Source organism: Protopterus annectens, chromosome 9.part0 (assembly GCF_019279795.1).
Source record: "Protopterus annectens isolate FY-2018-M chromosome 9.part0, PAN1.0, whole genome shotgun sequence".
Classification (NCBI taxonomy): Eukaryota; Metazoa; Chordata; order Ceratodontiformes; family Protopteridae; genus Protopterus; species Protopterus annectens.
The window spans coordinates 1,216,799,471-1,216,820,564 of record NC_056743.1 but is presented as its reverse complement, the minus strand read 5'-3'; the positions used below and the strand labels follow the sequence as shown (position 1 = coordinate 1,216,820,564).

Sequence of the window (21,094 nt, the reverse complement as noted above, 5' to 3'; positions counted from 1 at the left end):
AGCTACCTTAAAATATCATGAAGGTATGGCACTGTTAACAAGAATGCCTACAGGTCAGCAGCAGCTAGAAACTTTCAGTTTGAATTCCAGGCCCTTTCTGCTGGGTGAATTGTGGAAGGAAACGGCTACTGAAAAAAAACAACTTATGTTGTACAGATAATGTAGACAATTATTTCAATAATTTGGAAATCGATGACTGCATCGTCCGTATCTTATAGTAACATAAAAAGTCATGAAAATTGTGCGTGGATAATGGTGACTTGACTATATCCAGGAGAGATTGTCTTAATTCTCTGTTTAAAGTAAAACAAATCCCAAACAATAGGATTACCCTGCTCACAATGACAGCTGTCTGAGTGTACGGTATTCCTCCAACTTAACTGCCAGCTGGTCTACAAAAATGTTGCTATTCAGCCCTGAAGTAGGAGAAATTTAAGTCCAAGAGGTCAAGGTTCAATGGTGTCAGGCTGGCCAAACGAAGGTTCGGAATGTCTGGTTTTGAAGTGATTCAGGTCCGTGAATAAAGCGCAGGTAAAATGCAGAAATGCTGCTTAGTAACTCTATAAACAAAGTACTTTTGTGTCCGATTCACGACTATTGTGTTGTACTTCAGGAACTGTCAAACTGAAGGCCACTGCTCTAGAAGTTTCCGGGATCTGTCAAACAAAGGTCGCTACGAAAGATGGTCTGGCTAGCTTCCCAAGGCTGAAGGAACCTCGGCGACGTCGGTTTGACGTCATGAGTCGGGAAGGGGGAGGAGTTGAGGAGGAGTTCACTGTCACGTCTAGCGGGAAAGAGAGGGTTTTTGTCATTTACATTGATCTTCATACCTATACGGTTAACGTAGTATATTGGATAGATACATTCGCACCACTCAATCGTCCTTGATTTTAGCTCACATTTTTGCTATATCCATCCTAATCCTCCCGAAATTTGGAAGTTCTTTTACTTAGAAAATGCATGTCAGTTCACATTCTCTTATTTTGTATGCCAGGGTAGAGCACTGATCGCAAGTGACCACCAGCTTCATTCACGGCCATCACGGAATACAAAGAATATCAGAATTACATTTAGTGAAAATATTCGTTTACATAATTCTAACCATTCTGCATATTTTGAGTGTTGAAGTTTCTAAGAGATGCTCAGAAAAAAAATTGTACTCACTTAAGTACGCTGAGTATGCATAGCTGCACCCTTGAGAGTGTCGTAGCTCAGGTTGCATAATACAGCTGGATGAAAGGTAGTGATATTAGACTGATGAAAGCAGTAACATCACTGGGGAGGGGCAAGAGGGGTAATTGCCCCCAGGTGCAAAGTTTTGGTGGGCGTGATCAGCCGATCCTGATCACTCTTTAGTGCAATACCACTGTTTTTTAAAAGCCAGCATCACATTTGTGATCAAGCCTGAACATTGTAGCACTCCATGTGTGGTATAAATTGCAGCAACTACTTGATACATCATAGCATGCAGTTTGCTACAGTTTGAAAAAATCTTTTTTTTTTTTAAATAAAACTTGAGTACTGTAGCACTCTGCAGGCAATGTATAAAATATAGCAACTGTTTGCCACAGTTTAAACAAAATATATATATTTTTAATTAAAATACCAGGATATTTGTAGCAAGCAGCTTGCTACAGTTTAAAAAGACTTTTTTTAACTAAAACATTAGACTTGAATGGCTGGGGCAGGGAGGAGAATTTCATGCAGCTGGACACCAGGATGGTGTGCCAGTTGAAGGAACATCCATTTTTTTCTTTTTTGGATCTTCAGGGGAGGAGCTAGGGGAGGTTGTACATCTAACTGTGATAAGTCAATCACTTACATGTATTGGCTTGTTACAGTGAAGTTTTTTTTTGCTCTTCACATCAATAGCTGGGGGGGGTGATGGGTCATAGTCCAGAGCACTGATTGAACCAGCTACACTTCTGGATGAAGAGTCTCTGGAATAGACTTTCCATACATGTCAAATAGAGTACCTCACTGACCCAATTCCAGAGCAACATTGAAGAGTGGATGGAAAACAACAAATTTGTCCCAGGGGTTTCACCTGTGCCCCTCACTGACAGGGGTGACAAGTGCTGACTGAGGTTTCTTTTTTGGGGGATAAACTCTTGGCTAGGCTTGTAAGGGCCTCAGGGCCACTAGCATAGTAACCACCTATGATTCTATGAAGTGGGCCTTTAGCTGAGTCCTAAACTTTGAGTAAGAAGAGGTTTATTTTATTTGTGGGGAGGTGCTTTTCCCCAAGTTTTGGACCTATAATACATAAACAGTGATCTGTAGAATGGAGTTTAGTTTTGGGGGGGAAGTTGCAGTGTGATGATGACTGCTACCAGATATTGACTTGGTTGTCAAATGTCCATCCAGGATGAGTATGACAATGTCACCCCATTCCCTGAGATGATTGTGGATGTGCATGCTTTACTCTGTTCTATTGTCCCACCCCCTCAAAATGAGCATGCTCATCCTCCACTGCCTACTCCTTCAATCACCTGAGCTTTTTAGCTAAACTCAGATCTTCTAAGTCTTAGTCAAGGCTTTATGCCTCTATGCCACTGGAACTGGTTTCTGCAGCATGTATATTGCATTTTAAGAATGGGAAATGCATACAACCAAGTCATGTTGCTGTATTTTAGGCAAGCAGACACTATTATTGGGTTCCTATCACATAATCAAACTTTTACAAGTTCAAACCTCATATGGTCGAGACCATAAGTTAGAATTTGTAAAATTTCGAGCATTTCAATGGAAGTCTCCATAAGCAGAGGTTTCCATTTTGTTCAGTGGGGTGCAATCTAGGAGTTGGTATATTTAAGTAGCGGGGGGTGTGGGGGTGCAGTTGGGGCTTGCCCCCCTGCTTAAAACAGTTTATTTTGTTTTCCGTTGTTTTTTTTTTTTTTAATCCATAATCAAAGTTTTGTAACTTTGAACATAATGGTTCGAACATTACGTGTTCGAAGTTATGACTTCGACTATGTGATAGAGACCCACTATTATTTGTTTTTACAGCTGTCATGTTGCTATTTTTTCATCACAATTTTACACGGCATTAGACTCTCAATACTGCTGTGGGAGAAAATAAAGCAGCTAATGTGCTGTATAAATGCACACAAAATCAGGCAACTTTTTTTAGCTAATTTCATCACTAGGTATTTGAAGTAGTCTGGATGAAGTAATTAAATGATGATGGGGCAGCAGACATGGCCTTTTAGATGCTTGTTGTTAGATGTGCTCCTCATCACTCGACTTTTTATGAGTATTTCAGCTGAAGGGGGACAGTTCCTTTCATCCAGAGATCGTCTACCCACCAGTTGCAGCCACTATACTGACTCTATATATCACAGATGTTTCATTGTGATCAATTAAAAAATATACAATAAGAAACAGTTAATTCAGACATGTACATGATGATTAGACACAAAATACAACAGGCCCTGTGTAAATCCAGCATTAGCCATGAAAACTGAATACCACCCCCACCCCCCCCAAAAAAAGGCAGAAATCCTGGTGGCTGCACATATTCAGAATAAAAGTAAGACTTGCAATGTTTTCTGATCCATGAAGTAGAGAAGCAAAAAAGCATCAAAGTACCCATTCAGGAAAAAATTATCCCTTCCAAAAGCACACACAGACTGAAAACACAGCAACATTTTGTTCTAAAATGTTTACAGGATTAACAAAACTCAGCCATGGTATGACAGGACTCCATAGGTGTCCTCAATGAAATGGTAAACAATGCATACTAAACAGTAGGATGCAGATATGTACTGAATGAAAAAAAGGTTTTTGGACTTCACTCAGGAAGGTATTTTTTATTTTTTTTTTGCATTTTATAACAATACTTGAAGTCATCCATTCTGCTGATTTTACACTGTTTGTTTGATTTACACTTAATTTTCACTGGAAATAGCCTTTTCCAGACTAGTGTGGTAGCCATCTTGGAAGGAATACTAGTTGGTCTAGTGGTAATAAATCTACTGCTTCTGTATATAGGTAGCTCAACGCTATTGGATTGAAGTTATAGCTGTTTTTCATTGGTTCTCCTCTGTTCCTGCTTGATATATACTGCATCCAGCTTAGATTTCTTGCTTTCTTTCCAAAAAGACTGCAAAGAACTGAGTCTATGTTCACTGACTGAAAAGCTTAAAGTGTTTCTGGACTTAACAAAAACTAAGAGAAGGTCTTTTCCCTACTTTATTACAACACTAAAGTTACTTTGTAGTTCTTCTGATTTTAAATTGCTTGTTTATCTGATTTAAACTTAATTTTCACTGTCAATAATTGTTTGGTAATGGCCTTTTCAGGCCTAGAGGGTAGCCATTTTTGAGGGAGCACAGTTAGGCTAGTGGGAGTAGGCTAACTGCTGCTGTATCTAGGTAGTTTACCATTACTGGCATACATTTATAGCTGTTTTTTTCATTGGTGGTGCCTGTTCTTTCCTAATATATACTGCCATAGGTGTAGCTGATCAGTTGGTAACACATGCAACTTATTGTTTCCCCAATGTGTTTTCACTATCACGTCATCAGGATTAGCAACAATCTTATCAAGCTACCCTTTATAGTAGCATCAGTTATTTAATGATGTCATTTCCTTCATTTAAAATACATACATAACAATATAAAATGTAAATACTTTATGAATAAAATTAAAATGAATGTTTTGATCTTCTATTCCTCAAAACTGGTTTCATCAAGACCATACCATTTAAGCCCAGAGGCCTTTCAGCTTCCATTTCTATAATACAGCTTAACTCAACTATTTCTATATAATTCCTCAGATCTCCTCCATGTTGATTAGATTTAACAAAGGACAATCCCTGAAAATGAAAACAATCTAAAATGTGCTTAGTCACAACATTAGTAGCTTTACACTTATTAATATCCAATATATGTTCACAGATGTGTTCTTTGAATGTGCATTTAGTTTTGCCTACATAGAAAGCCTGACATAGCTGACAACTCGCTAAATAAGTCAGATCTTTGCTATTGCACTCAGTCTATTCTGTAAACATATAGATTTTACCTGTTAGTTGATGACAATATCTATCAGTTCTGGCAATGTATTTGTAAAATTTACAGTTTAGACAAGGAAAAGTGTCTTATTTATTTATTTTTCTATCACACTTCAAAGTTAGGTTATTATAACATAATAATCATTTCAACTTTTTCATATTTTTGTAGCAACCTCTTGCAGTATTATCAACAATACCTTTAATTTCTCATCAACAGTTAAAACATTGCAGTTCCTATGTATTATTTTATATAACAAATTACTATGCCTAGAATAAACTAATTAACTGTATCCATTTCTTCATCTAATTTTGCTCTATCTATATAATCTATACTATCTGCAGAGCTGAAAAAGGATTTGCTATAGTTGCCCTTTTGTCCATCACAAGGTTTCTATTTAAATAAACTTCCTCTTGCCCATAACCCTCTTTAAAAATTCTTGAGAGAGGTTGTGCGATGCATGCTCTAAAGCATCAGCACAAGTAGTGAGTTTAGAAACTTGCATAAATTGACCTCACATAATGTCCTGGAAAATATGGCACTGATGCATGCTATGTCTATGCAGATACAAATTATGTTTACATTCTTTTCTAAAAACACAAGTTTCTAAGAATCTTGGTCCTTTCCTAATAATTCTAACATCCAAAATATCAATACCTGACTCAGAACTTTTTTTTTATAACAGCTTTATTCAATTGAAATAGATAAAGAAATGATCTTGAGTTATGTACAATTTTGAATATGCTTACTAATGACAGTAAAGAAAAAACAAACACATTTAAACTATATACAATGACACTTTCCACAAATACATGTTAACAAAATGAAAATTGTTATAAATACTGATACATTAGTATTAAATTATTTATCTAATAAATCATAAACTTTTTTCCACATATTGCTTACAGTAGTGTTCCTAGAGGATCTTGCTCTTTTGGTCAATATCTTTAAATTGCATACTTCAAAAAGTAGATTTTTGCATTAATTTACTGAGGGAGAAGATTTAGATTTCCACTTTCTTGTAACTGTTTTCCTGACTACTGATAAAATAGACCAGAGCAGAGACTGATTAGTTTCTGTAATACAGTTAGGACAGGAATGTTAAACAATACTAGTGATTTTGAAAGTAAAACATTATCTGTGAAAATTGCTTGTAAAAAATGATTAATGTCTTTCCAGAAATTATTTTTCTGTAAATCAAATACCATATGGGCCCAATCAGTATTAACTACGTTGTTACACCTCCAGCAGTTAACATTTTCCTTATTAAATTTACTTTAAAAAAGTGGGGTTATAAAAGATCTATGCAAATATCTCCATGTGAAAAATTTCCATCTTAGTGAAGAAGTGGTTACACTAGCAGATTGTAATATATGTGATTCGTCTTTCTCTGTTGGGGATGATTATTAATTAAGGAGAAATAATTCCAATAATTATCTGATATATTAGCTAGATCTAGTTTAATTGCTTTATATAAGTGAGATAAAATGTTTTTAGTTTGGTGATTTATGATTTATAGACAGTTCCATATACTGAATTAATTTAGGAACTGAACTTTTAGTTGATAAAGTCATAGAATCAAGTTTATTAGATACATATTTTCTACTTTCATGTATATCCATCCAGGATGTTTTGTCAAAATCATATTCATTCTTCAGTAAGATAATGGATTTCAGATCATTGTTAGATATCATTTGAGACCAAAATATAATTTTTTTTTGTTGAAATGAATACATTTTCATAAAATCAGAAGAAAATATAGCACCTTGCATGTAGGCTATGAAATAGGAGAAATAGCCAGTCTTTATACAAATTGAATTTATATGAATAGTTTCTAAATGATCTCAAAAGAAGAATTACATAATTTGTTCTGAAGCTCTGAGAAGAATAAGTAGAACAATAATCTTTTAAGATCCAGATAAAGGAGTTATTAAACAGCATTCATTTCTGTGATTTATTATTCTTTATTGCATTACTCATTAATATTTCTAGAATGTTCTTCCACTTAGCTGTGTATTTAATATCTATAAAATGAGAAATAAATTTAGCCATTGCAGAGATTGAGTAGATTTCCAAATTAGGTAAAGCTATACCTCCATTTTCCCAATTTTTCATGTGATAAGATAAGACTATTCTAGGTCTAATAGGGGAGACATAAACATTTATGTATCATAGAATTACATTTCTTAATTAGTGAACTAGGTGGGCATAAAGAGATTGATTGGATAATATAAAGAATTTTAGGATATAGAATCATTTTAATAATTAAAAGTTTTTCATCCATAGAACATTGGATTTTATTCCATTTTTAATGAGGTGTCCTATTACCAATAAGCTTTTATTGTAATTAATTTGACTAATATATTTTATGTTTTTAGCAATTACAATACCCAGATAAAGTAGTTCATTAGGTTGTGCTTGGTATTTTTATAGACATCTAGTAATTCTAGCTTTTTAGGGCCAGTTGTCAATATTTTACTTTTATTATTATTAAAGGTTAAACCTGACTTTTTTGAAAGTATTCAGCATCTTTAGAAAGAGCATGAATAGATGCATTGTTACACCTAGTGTAATGAGTATGTCATCCGCAAACATTTGTTATTTGGAAACATCATTAGGACTCAAGCTATAACCTTCAACATTTTCATCATATCTTATCAAATTAGCCCAAGGTTCCATAATCAATGTAAATAGTAAAGGAAATAAAGGACACCCTTGCTTTGTTCCTTTAATTATTGGTATATTTTGGGATATATTTGTGCCTATGTTAATGTATGCTTGGCTACCTTGATATAAACTTGTAATTAGATTTATAAAACTATTAGAGAAGTTTAGTTCCTCCAAAAGTAAAAATAAATAGTCGAAATTAACTGAATCGAAAGCACAGTTTATGTCAAGTCTATTTAATGTTAAGTTGTTTTTTAAGTATTTAACTGATTCCATTAAGGACAAAGTTATTTTAATATTGTCATAAGAATTTCTGTTTACTATAAATCCTATTTGATCTTCATTGACTAATGTGGGCAAAAAATGTTTAAGTCTGTCTGCAAAAACTGACATAAACATTTTGTAATCAATGTTTAATAAGGAGATAGGCCTATAAGATGAACATTTAACAGGGTCCTTATCAGTTTTGAGGATTGGGGAGATAAAAGTATATTTCCAAGATGAAGGTATTAAATTGTTATTATGGGAAATATTATAAACTTTATGAAGCAGTTTTAAGGCATCAGTTGGTAATAGTTTATAAACCTCTGGGATGATACGGTCATTTCCCGGTGCTTTATTTAGTTTTAATTTAGCAATCTGGGATTGGATATCTTTAAAGGAGATTAGTCTATCAGTAATAGCAACATGTTCACTAGATAATCTATTTTTTGTATATTTGTTAATGAAATATTTGATTTTTTGGTTAGAATCTATTATCTTGGATTGTTGGTTAATGTTTGTAAAAAAATTTCTAAATTCAATTAAGATATTTTGTATACCTGAGACTGTCTTTTTCTTTTTAGGGGAGTATATTTCATTTATATGATTGAATTTGTTTATTCTTTTAGTTTTATTAGCTAATAAATTCAGAGATCTAGGATTAGTGGAGCATTTTAAAACTTTATTTTTTTTTCTAAAATAATCATAGTTTTATGGTTCAGTATTTCCATATACTTAGTATTCAAAGAATTTATTTCTTTTTTTATATCATTTTTATTAGTATATTTTTCTTGAATAAGTTTCAAAGAATCTATCTTATTTTGTATTTCTGTTAACTGCTCATCCCAACTTTTCCTTTTTTTGTTATACCGATTTGTAATTCTGCCATAGAGATAAGCTTTTAAAGCATCCCATACAAAGATCTCAGAAATATCATTTATATTGTTTTGTTCAATAAAATTCTGAATTTCTGATGTTATAAAATCTTTAAAATCTTTCAATTTAGTTATATAGGCAGGTATTCTATTTATTTGAACATTACAGGTTGGGGTAACTAAAATTAGAAAATTATTGAATTGTGATTAGATAATGGGCATGTAATCACATTAGTATTAATTAAAGAATCTACTAAATCATTAGAAAACAAAGCTCTGTCTATCTTTGAATGAGTATTATGTCTATTTGAAACAAAAGTATAAGCTAAGGAGTCAGAATCAGCAAAGGTATGTATACCTTTCAAGAAATAAGTTTCCAAAAAATCTTTCAAAAATTCGGCTGAAGCTGTAATTCTTCTTTTATTATGTGATGTTGATTTTTTATTGTCTAAAATGCAATTAAAATCACCAACTAATATTATATGTCATTCCAGTATAGATTTACTAAGGTATATATTTTGTTATTAACTGGATAGTTGCTAGACAAAACATTCCTTTATTACCTTTATAAGTATTAATAATTTTTGGTTTAGGTAATGAGTTATTCCATAAGATGGCTACCCCTCTCTTCTTTTGAGAATGTTCTGAGCTAGCTAACACTGAATATGATTTAGTGTCTACTCTAAATACATCCTCTGTTTTCAAATGGGTTTCTTGTAAGAATATTAATTGAATTTTATGCAGTTTGAGATATTTAAAGAAACTTTCCCTCTTATTTAGATTATTTAATCCATTAATGTTAATTGAAATACTCTTCAATGAAGTCATTCAATAGTATGATGTTGAAAGATAGATATTTTGCCCAAAACCATAGATTATTAATGTAAATAAAAGGAATATCTGGAGATACATTGTTTTTAAAGTAATGTGGAAACCTTGAAAGAAGTAAACATATGAGAATTACTCTTTTAAGAATTGTGGAAAATGCCAAGAAAGCTAATAGTAAACTATTATAACTTAAACTGATAACTTCATAACCACCCTTAACCTCTGTAGAGTTTAATATTCCCAATTCAAGTTCATAGGTTCATAGGCTGGTACTAGGCTATCGGCCATAGGGCCTATATAAGCATAGCCATAACAATTCCCTGGCTATTTCTTCCTACAATATTTACTTCCCTGGACCCCTGTCTAGCAGGGTGACTGACATCATCCCTGGGATGAATTTCCTATCTCCCATCCAATTGTCAAGGTTCCTTTTGAAGACGGCCAAAGAGGCGCTCTGCTAGACATGCATGGGCAGTCTGTTCCAGAGTCTGGGGAGTCTCTGGGTCAGTAACCTATCCCTCCAGCATGTTCTGTTCATTGCGATGACAAGGTTTAGATCCCTGGAATGAGTGGCTCTGAGGGAATGGAATTTCTTTAAGTGTAGCATGTTCAACAGCTCTGGGTTTGACATGGCCTTGTATGTTAAGCACTGAGTAGATGATATGCAACAAAGTATAGCTGGAGTTTTTTAGACGGTCAGCATAGGGCATCTGCTTTAGGCCTGTGATTTTTTTAGTGAGGTATTTCTGTGGCCTTTCCAGTTGTTGCAGATGTTTTGAGAGGTACATACCAAATGGGGTGTTGTATTCTATAATGGATCTAATGATGGAGGAGTACAGTGAGACAATGACCTCCTTTTTGCTGGATGAAAAGCCCTTAGTGATGAGGTGTGCCACATAGAAGGATTTCCTGACTGTTGTGGCAATGTGGTTATTGAAGGTGAGACCACTGTCTACCTGTGTCCCTAAGTCTCATCACACTTTCAGTATTTAGTGTACTGCCAACTATGTGGTAATTCACAGGTACATGTTTTTTCCCAAAGGGATAAATATACATTTCTTGGCAATGAGCTTGAGCCCATGGCTCTGGCACCAAGCATCTGTTTCTGTAAGGCCCTTCTGTAGAATATCCGCATCATTTGTGGATTCAATAATGGCTCCCAGTTTGCAGTCATCTGTGAACTTTGTTAGCCAGAGTCCCTTAGTGTTGGCCTGTACTTCAGAAAAGTAGATGCCAAACAAGAGCGGTCCCAGGACTGAACTCTGAGGTACTCCACTTGTCACTTGTCTGGAGCTGGATTTGAAGTCGGCTAATTTACAGTGTGGATTCTGTCAGTAAGCCAGTTGGCAACTCATCGAGTGACATAAGGATTAATGCCTATCTTAGTAAGTTTATCTATGATTCCAGAGTGGGGGATGGTGTCGAAGGCCTTGGTGAAGTCCAGATAGGCTGTGTGGACCACCTTACCCTTGTCCACAGCTCTGGAGACTGATTCGAAGAAGTCAGTCAGGTTCAGGAGACATGATTGGCCCTTCACGAACCCAAAATGGGTGGGGTCCAGTGTTGGAAGGTTGCCAATGTCTCTGTTTATAAGTTCCATGATAATACATTCCATGGCCTTGCAGATCAGGCTCGTCAGACTGATGGGGTGGTAATTCCCAGGATCCAAGGTGGATCCCCCCTTGTGGTGTGAGATAATTGTAGCTGTGCGCCACTCAGTGGGCATGAAGCCTGAGGTGAGGCTATAATTAAACATGACACTTAGGTGAGGTGCCAGTTTATTTTGTAGTTTATGTAGTACACAGCCCGGGATGTCATCTGGTCCCATGGATGCTGTATTCTTAGCTTTGGAGAGTGCAGTTTTTACCTGTATGGCCGTTATTACCAGAATGTGGCAATCTTTTGGTATTGAGACCGCCATTTAGGGGTGAGGGGGGTGAAGTTGGCACTGAATCAGTCTGCCAGGATATTGGTAATATCCTTGGGATCAGTGTATTTAATGCCATTCTGTTATAGCTCAGAGCAGATCTGAGCATTGGCATTTAGATTCTTGACATAGCTATAGAATGCCTTGTGGTTGTGTTTGGAATCTCTGGCAATTTTATTTTCATAACTAGCTTTGGAGGAGTTTATGAGGGATCTCAGCTTCTTACTGAGGCTGGTGAGGGAGTTTTTTGTATCCTGGTATTTTCTTTTCTGCAACAGTTTCTTCCTTCTGTTGTATAGTTTGTTTATAGCAGGGGACCACCAGATTAGCTTCTTTTTTTTGGAGGAGAGGTCTTGGTTCTATTTGGGATGACACAATTCATGCACAAGTGGATGTGCTTGTACAGTGCCTTAATGTAGGATTTGGCAGTCAAACTTTTAGTTCCCGTCTGCATGGGTATTATGAAGTTTGTCACTTCTGACTTGAGTAGCATGAAGTTGGCTTTAGAGAAGTTTTTAAGAGGTTTCCTTACTGGGGGGTGGGGGAGGGATGTGGATGTCAAGGGTGATTAGCTTATGGTCAGACCTGACCAACGAGGGGGTGAACATAGGTGAGGAGCATCGATTTCTCATGTTGGTAATGACCACATCTAGGATATTGGAGCCCCTGGTGGGGCTATGGATTAGTTGATCCAGGGCATTGGAATTTATGAATTCCAAGAACCATTGGGAAAAGGTGTTGGTACATGAGTAGTTTTTCCAGTCAATGGCAGGGTAGTTGAAATCACCCAGTATTAGGGTGTTTGGTTGTGTCTTAATATTTTCCAGTATGTTTAGAAAGGTGTAGTGAGAATCTTGGGGTATGGTGGGGGATCTGTAGCAAGCTACAATTTGGATTGCAGTCTTACCTAGTGTTAGTTGAACCTGGAGAATTTCAGAAGCATTGTGTTGGGCAACAAGCCTGGTGGTGTGAATATCCTTGGTGAATATGGACACTCCTCCACCTTTAGTGTTTCAGTCCTGGTTTGGTGGCCGAAAAGTGTGGTAAGAGTTATAGCCTGGTATTGCAGGGATGCTCTCTGGAGCCTTGAACTAGGTCTCAGTTAATGCACAGATATCGATGTTCTTCATTTTTAGGAGTGCCTCAAGAGAGTGCACTTTGAGGTTTAAACTTCTAGCATTGAGTAGCATTACCTTCAGATTTTGCATGCTTGTACCTGTTATGGTGGTGATTTTGTCCTTTTAACTTTGCCTAAAAAGGCACTATAGGGGTGGGAAGAGCCTTAGCCAGTAACCTAAATCCCAGGGGCGACAGGTGCAGACCATCTATGGCAAAGCATCGTGGTCTGTCGATCATGTCGTCCCAGGCAGACAGATACTGAATCCCCTTTGAATAACACCAGAAGCTTAGCCAATTGTTGAAGTCAATCATTTTGTCCTTATACTGTGGTATCATTCTGGGCGAAGGCAGGATGCTACTCAGGGCTAGGGTCATACCTGCCTGGGCCACATGATCCGAGAGCTCTTCCATGTCTCTTTTCATGTAGTCCAGGGAGGTACATCTCAAGTCATTCACTCTAACATGGACAATGACAGAGTCATATTTGTACTTGTTGTGGAGTGACTTGAGTGCATGTGTTATGTGGTGGATCCTGGCACTCAACAGGCAGCTGACTGTTATTTTCTCCTTGTTCACCCTGGTGAGTGGGACATCAGTGTGCATGACTATAGAGTCACCTATTACTAAAGTGTTGGGTACGTTGTCTTGCCTTAGGGGCTATTGTTGGGTGGCACACTGGTGTTGTGAGCTATGTGACACTTTGGCTGTGACTGGTGTTTGCGTTTCAGCTTTGGTTGGGCAGGTTACTGTTAAGGGCCCCCGCATATGAGGGTTTAGTGTTGCTATGTGAGGGTGATGGTGATGTGGGATTAGAAGGGCTATGTGTTGCTAGAGGTGTAGTGCGGGTGTTAACCTTCTCTTGACTGTCTAGCACAATCTTTGGTGGAGTGAGCTTTGCTTCCAGTTTGGCTGTGTAAGTGCATCTCTCGCAGGTTGTAGTGTTGGGTGGTAGGAAGAGAGGGTTGTCTGTGTACATGAGGCAATTGCTGCATTGCCCCAGTATGCCCAGTTAACCTTCCCCTCTTGACTGTGTAGCACAATCTTTGGTGGAGCGAGCTTTGCTTCCAGTTTGGGTGTGTAAGTGCATCTTTCTCAGGTTGTAGTGTTGGGTGGTATGAGGAGAGGGTTGTCTGTGAAAATGAGGCAATTGCTGAATTGTACCAGTATGCCCAGATTCACTAGGTGGACAGAAGAAATCTCCGGAAGCTGACCCTTGACATGCTTGGTTTGGTGCTTTTTCTTTTATAAAGTAAAAGACCTGTTTTCCCTTACCTTAGCAAGGTACTTTGCAGTTATAGGCTGTTTAGTACCTACAATTAATTTGTCCTTATTAACAATGAGAGTTGAGTGTTTGTATCAGTTTAAGGCTTTCGAGTGGTTTCCAGCAGGTTTTAGAGCAAGAGCTAGTAACAGGGATGCTTAAAGGTAAAATGGAAAAAAAATGGTTTATCCTAAACACTGCAGTGTGCACTAGAGGAGTTTGATGTGAAAGTAGGTAACTTAAGTTTTACCTGTCTAAAAAGTTAAGTTTTAGTGGAGATTCACTATTTTAAAACAGCAAGATAGATAGAAAGGGGGTGGCCACTTTTATATTCTGGTACTATGGAATACAATAGGATGGCCAATAAATTTAAATAGTTGAAGGGGGGTGAGTTCACAAAATGATAATTTTGCACTTACTCACACAAGCCAGTAGAAGCAAAGAGGAAATGAGATGTATGGTCAAATTAACATAAGGGGCAGGCAACTAGAAAGACAGTGGTGTTTAAGAACACAACAGTAACCAGGTGGGAGAGTGGGGGAAAAATTCTGCCTGACTCACAAGAGACAGAGCTGTGGTCTCTTTTCAAGTTTTAATATGCAGTTAAAAGCAGAATACAAGTAAAACACAAGGTAAAGAAGACAAATCACAGTATTCAAATGAGAAAAAGGCAATAAAGTAATACAAAATACAACAAAAAGCAAACTAACCTTTCCCTCACAGCAAAGTGTGGCAGAGTCTGGGCGAGCCTTTCTAGTAAAGTGACATATGATCACTCACATTAACCCTCTATTCAGCAGCAACATCTAATCAGCATCTGTCTGAGAAATATGTACTCTGAATAAACAATTTTAGCTTCTATTCATGTTAATAGTATACAAAATAATCATATAATAATCACTTTGTAAGATATATAACTAAGAAATCTTTGGTAATGAAATTCTTTAAGAATTTACTTTTGTAGTAATCTATAAGAGATAATTACCATAATGATAAATGCAATTAAAAAGGAAATATGTATGCAGCAAGTCATAATGTCACTTGCTCAACTAGAGATTCTACAAAAATAATGTTGTTATGTTAGGACAGTAACTAGAATATAAATATAGACCATTACTGTAATCTAATAACTAATACAAATAATATCATTCAAAATAAGAGACATCATCAAAACTGAATATGTGAAAATATACACAACTTTCAGATGCTGAAACCTATTTACTCAATAAGTATTATAAAACTATTAGTTGAAAAAGCAAATAAACTTCTTATATCATATACCTCATCTTTCCTATTTTTTTCCCATTTAAAGTTTTAATAATAACTATTACAACCAAATCTAACACTTTCTAAATGTCAACATATTAGCAAACATCAGTATAACTACTAATAAAATATATAATCAACTGTTTGTACCAGGTTATAATACTGCAAAGAGAATAATTCTATTTATGTTTATGTTGCCCAGCCACTGGGGATGAAGAAGCCAGTGCATTTCTTTGTGCCGGTCCCAAGCCCGGATAAATGTGGAGGGTTGCGTCAAGAAGGGCATCCGGCGTAAATCTTTGCCAAATCATGCATGTGGACAGCAGTAAATATTTACATACAGGATCGGTCGAGGCCCGGGTTAACAACGACTGCCACCAGTACTGTTAGCCAATGGGGTGCTGGTGGAAATTGGGCTACTGTTGGCCAAAGGAGGAGAAGAGGGGGAAGACATGGCCAAAGGCTGGAAGAGAGGAGAAAGGCTAGGACTGTGGTAGTGAGGGTCGGAACATTGAATGTTGGCAGTATGACTGGTATAGGGAGAGAGCTAGCCGATATGATGGACAGAAGGAAAGCTGGTATATTGTGTGCGCAAGAGACCAGATGGAAGGGGAGTAAGGCTAGGTGTATCGGACATGGGTTCAAATTGTTTTATCATGGTGTGGATAGGAGGAGAAATGACTTAGGAGTTATCCTGAAGAAACAGTATACTAAGAGTGTTTTGGAGGTGAAAAGAGTGTCGGATAGAGTGATGTTTATGAAGCTGGAAATTGATGGTGCTGTTAGTGCATATGCTCCACAGGTTGGTGTGTGCGATGGATGAGAAAGAAAAATTTTGGAGTGAGTTGGATGAAGTGGTGATGACTGTACCCAACAGTGAGAGAGTGGTGATCGGAGCAGATTTCAATGGGCATGTTGATGAAGGGAACAGAGGGGATGAGGAAGTGTTGGGTAGGTATGGTGTTAAGCAAAGGAATGCAGAAGGTCAGATAGTAGTGGATTTTATGAAAAGGATGGACATGGCTGTGGTGAATATGTATTTTAACAAGATGGAGGAGCATAGGGTGACATACAAGAGTGGAGGAAGATGCACAGAGGTGGATTATATCTTATGTAGGAGGGCCAGTTTGAAGGAGATTGGAGACTGTAAAGTAGTGACTGGGGAAAGTGTAGTTAGGCAACATAGGATGGTGGTTTATAGGATGATGTTGGTGATCAAGAAGAGGAGGAGGAGTGTAAGGGCAGCACCAAGGATCAAATGATGGAAATTGAAAAAGGGTAATTGTGAGGTGGAGTTCAGGGAACAGTTAAGACAGGCACTGGGTGGCAATAAAGAGTTACCAAATAGCTGTGTAACTACAGCAGAGCTAGTAAGGGGGACAGCTAGAATGGTGCTTGGTATGACATCTGGACAGAGGAAGGACGACAAGGAGACATGGTGGTGGAATGAAGAAGTACAGGAGAGTATACAGAGAAAGAGGTTGGCAAAGAAGAAGAAGTGGGATTGTCAGAGAGATAAAGAAAGTAAACAGAAGTATGAGGAGATGAGGTGCATGGCAAAGAAAGAGGTGGCGAAAGCTAAGGATAAGGCATATGAAGAGTTGTATGAAAGGTTGGACACTAAGGATTGAGAAAAGGACCTGTACCGATTGGCTAGACAGAAGGACCGAGCTAGGAAAAATGTGCATCAGGTAAAGGTGATAAAGGGTAATGAGGGAAACATACAAGGGCGGAGAGTGTGTTGAGCAGATGGAAAGAGTACTTTGATGGGTTGATGAATGAAGAGAATGAGAGGGAGAGAAGGATGGATGATGTGGGGATAGTGAATCATGAAGTGCAATGGATTAGCAAGGAGGAAGTAAGGATAGCTATGAAGAGGATGAAGAATGGAAAGGCTGTTGGTCCAGATGATATACCTGTGGAAGCATGGAGGTGTTTAGGTGAAATGGCAATGGAGTGTCTAACCAGATTGTTTAATGAAATCTTGGAAAGTGAGAGGATGCCTCAGTAATGGAGAAAAGGTGTTTTGGTACCAATTGTTAAGAATAAGGGTGAAGTGCAGAGCTGTAGTAACTACAGAGGGATTAAACTGATCAGTCACAGCATGAAGTTATGGGAAAAAGTAGTGGAAGCTAGGTTAAGAAGGGATGTGATGATTAGTGATCAGCAGTATGGTTTCATGCCGGGAAAGAGCACTACAAATGCGATATTTGCTCAGAGAGTGTTGATGGAGAAGTACAGAGAAGGTCAAAAGGAGTTGCATTGTGCTTTTGTAGACTTAGAGAAAGCATATGGCAGGGTGCATAGAGAGGAGTTGTGGTATTGTATGAGGAAGTCAGGAGTGTCAGAGAAGTATGTAAGAGTGCTACAGGATATGTACGAGGGTAGTGTGTCAGCGGTGAGGTCTGAGGTGGGAGTGATGGATGCGTTTAAGGTGGAGGAGGGATTACATCAAGGATCAGCTCTGAACCCTTTCTTATTTGCAATGGTGATGGACAGGTTGACAGACGAGATCAGATAGGAGTCCCCGTGGACTATGATGTTTGCAGATGACAGTGTGACATTGTGATCTGTAGTGAGAGTAGGGAACAGGGGGAAGAGATCCTGGAGAGATGGAGATATGCTCTAGAGAGAAAAGGAATGAAAGTCAGCAGGACTAAGACAGAATATATGTGTGTGAATGAGAGGGAGGATAGAGGAATGGTGAGGATGCAGGGAGTAGAGGTGGAGAAGGTGGATGAGTTTAAATATCTGGGATCAACCATTCAGAGTAATGGTGAGTGTGGAAGAGAGGTGACGAAGAGAGAACAGGCAGGATGGAGTGGGTGGAGAAGAGTGTCAGGAGTGGTTTGTGACAGACGAGTACCAGTAAGAGTGAAAAGGAAGGTCTACAAGACCAGCTATGTTATATGGGTTGGAGACAATGGCATTGACAAAAAGGCAGGAGTTAGAGATGGATGTGGCAGAGTTAAAGATGTTAAGATTTGCACTGGGTTTGACGAGGGTGGACAGGATTAGGAATACGTATATTAGAGGGTCAGCCCAGGTTGGAAAGTTTGGAGACAAAGCCAGAGAGGCACGATTACATTGGTTTGGACATGTGCTGTGGAGGGATGCTGAGTATATTGGGAAAAAGATGCTAAGGATGAAGCTACCAGGTAACAGGAAAAGAGGAAGGCCTAAGATAAGGTTTATGGATGTGGTGAGAGAGGACATGCAGGTGGTTGGTGTGACAGAGCAGGATGCAGATGACAGGAAGAAATGGAAACAGATGATCTGCTGTGGTGACCCCTAACGGGAACAGCCAAAAGAAGATGATGATTTATGTTATATGCAAAACACATCATGTAGTCAAAAAATGATACAAATTAGAATTCAGTACCTTCAAATCTGAAGTCTGTACAGCACAGTAAAAACTATGTGTGTTAGCTCATGTGATAAGTAATTGCATGAAATTCACTCCTTGCATTAAGATTACTTCCTTTAGCTACATCATGAAAGCTTTAGTGATTCATGACTACTATTTCATTGATAGGAAGTGTAACTATTGCATGACAATATAATTTTAAAAGGCAACTATTCAGGTACAAGCATTAAAAACAAGTAGTTGCTTTGGCAATACTATGGTTGAGGTTACAATATTCATCTACTGGAATTAGGAACGCCTATGTAAAGTTTAAGAATGTACTCTATGTGTGAATACATTCTTACTAGCTATATTGGTTTATTCTCATTATCAAAACACTTGCTGACTATTTACATATAAATATTACCTATAAAATTAGTCTGTGCTCAGAACTTTTCCAAATAAACTAGGATATAACTGACAATGCTCTGTTAGCAAATAAATTTAATAACTGAAAATCTATTTAAAGCCATATAAATGACAGGCTTGCTGTTGCAAGAAGCAAAAAGGAATTTACAAGGTAAACTTATCATAATTAACTTACCTGTGATAATTATGAATAGTCACCCTTTCTTGTTGCTATATTTTAGTACTGTCATTAAACTATAATATACCTTATTTACCTGACATACACATAACAGGTATCTCTTTCCCTCATGAAAGTCATCATCAACTGTAAGTTGAAAAATACAGTTTTTAAACATAAAATTATGTTCATGTCAGAGCAATTTTATTTGAATTTGATAAATAGTGTTTTATTCTATACAGATTCCCTATAGACTGAATAAGAACTGATTATTCTATAATATATGTGAAGGGTATGTATTCAGATTTCAAAACCTATTGCACTTCTAACTAGCTGTGTTTTAATTAGATGATAATATGAGTGCTGATAAATAAAATGACCATAACCAAAAGGTACAATTAAGACGTAGCACTAAGGACAGTACCTCACTAACCTATTACAATTAATCTACTATTAGTAGTTCTTACTACAATAAAGAATGCAAATTTCACATTGCCTTATTAAAACCATCATATTTCTAGCTGCTTGTGTAACATTCAGGGATCTTTTACTTTGTTTATAGGTTCATAGGTTCATAGGTTCATACTAGGCTATCTGCCCAAGGGCATTTATAAGCCTAGCCCATAGTTATGTGGCTTTCGCCACCCCTTTAGTTTGAATAAAACTTTGCCTATTATTTTGATGTGCCTCTGTCAAGCAGTGACACTGAAGTAATCCCTGGGGTATATCTGCGATCTCCCATCCACTGGTCAAGATTCCTCTTGAACAAGGCCAGCGAGGTGCTCTGCCTCACATGTATCGGGATTTTGTTCCACAGCATAGGGAGTCTCTGGGTGATGAATCTGTCCCTTCAGCACATTCTATTAATAACCGTGTCAAGGTTTAAGTCTCCCGCCCTTGTGGTTCTGAGGGATCTAGATTTTTTGAGGTGAAGCATATTCATCAAATCTGGGTTTGACATGGCCTTATATGTCAGGCACAGGTCACCTCTGAGCAAACGGTATGAGACTGAATAGAGCTGGAGTTCTTTCAGTCGGGCAGCATAAGACATATTTTTGAGACCCTTTATCCTTTTGGTGAGGAACTTTTGGGGCCTTTCCAGCTGCTGCAGGTGTCGGGTCAGATACATTCCGAATGGGGCATTGTACTCAATCATGCATTATAAAATTAATCCTGCCTATAGTTCACAGGATAGAAAATATTGTGACTAGAACACATGCAGTAATTTTCAACCATACTCCTTACGTTCTGTAACTAGAAAGACTAAATGAATTGAATATGCTTTAAAATAATAAACTGTTAAAAGAAAGCTACCTTGCACAGTTTACATAAAGTAAAAACAAGTTTACATACTGTTTTATAACTGTCCCTTTCATTTGAAACAAAATGTCTGACGTCTTGCCATTCACGGACTTGTAAACATCTGCTGTATGCTTTCTGGGCATTTAAATGATTGAATGGCGCCATCTTAGCTGCAGATCAGTGCAGAGTTCAATTAAACTTCCAAATCAGCATGAAGATGTGATAAACGGACGCCTCGGCTCAACAGGCATCTTGTGAAATTATTCTCGAGCTCTGGAGACAACTTTTCACATTTTCGGCAGGAAACTGTGAGTGTAAACTCATTTAACTTTAGTTTAAAAGCTCGAGCCTGCATTATAGCTGTTAACTGATAAAATGACAGCAAAGCTGTCCCAAAACCGAGCGTTGCCATAGCAAAATCTGAAGCTTACCAAAGCAAACACGAGCAAAGCAAAGCCCTTAGATTTAATGAAATCATGCCACACAAAACATTTTTTTCATTTATGTAATATATATAAGCACAACCATAAGCTGGCATAGGAGTACACAGAAGCAAACAAACAACATTAAACCACCAAAGGAAGGAAACTATAAGTAGTAATGAACATCAAAATAAGACAACCAGCCCCAGTACTACACAACAC

General features: G+C 37.4%; 1 protein-coding gene across 4 annotated transcripts in view; it reads right to left on the bottom strand.

Moving 5' to 3' along the window:
- CDK2AP2 (cyclin dependent kinase 2 associated protein 2) overlaps positions 1–1,262 on the bottom strand; it is a 323,183-nt gene extending 321,921 nt beyond the window's left edge. Inside the window, exon 1 of one of the 4 annotated variants that reach the window (XM_044084144.1) lies at positions 1,165–1,262. In XM_044084144.1, coding sequence (XP_043940079.1) covers positions 1,165–1,222 — 58 coding nt within the window. In that variant the 5' untranslated portion in view covers positions 1,223–1,262. Of the gene's footprint in view, positions 1–6; positions 737–1,164 lie in introns of those variants that run through there. The other 3 variants (XM_044084147.1, XM_044084148.1, XM_044084146.1) reach the window with 3 other exon arrangements.
- Between the last annotated feature and the right edge of the window lie 19,832 nt (positions 1,263–21,094).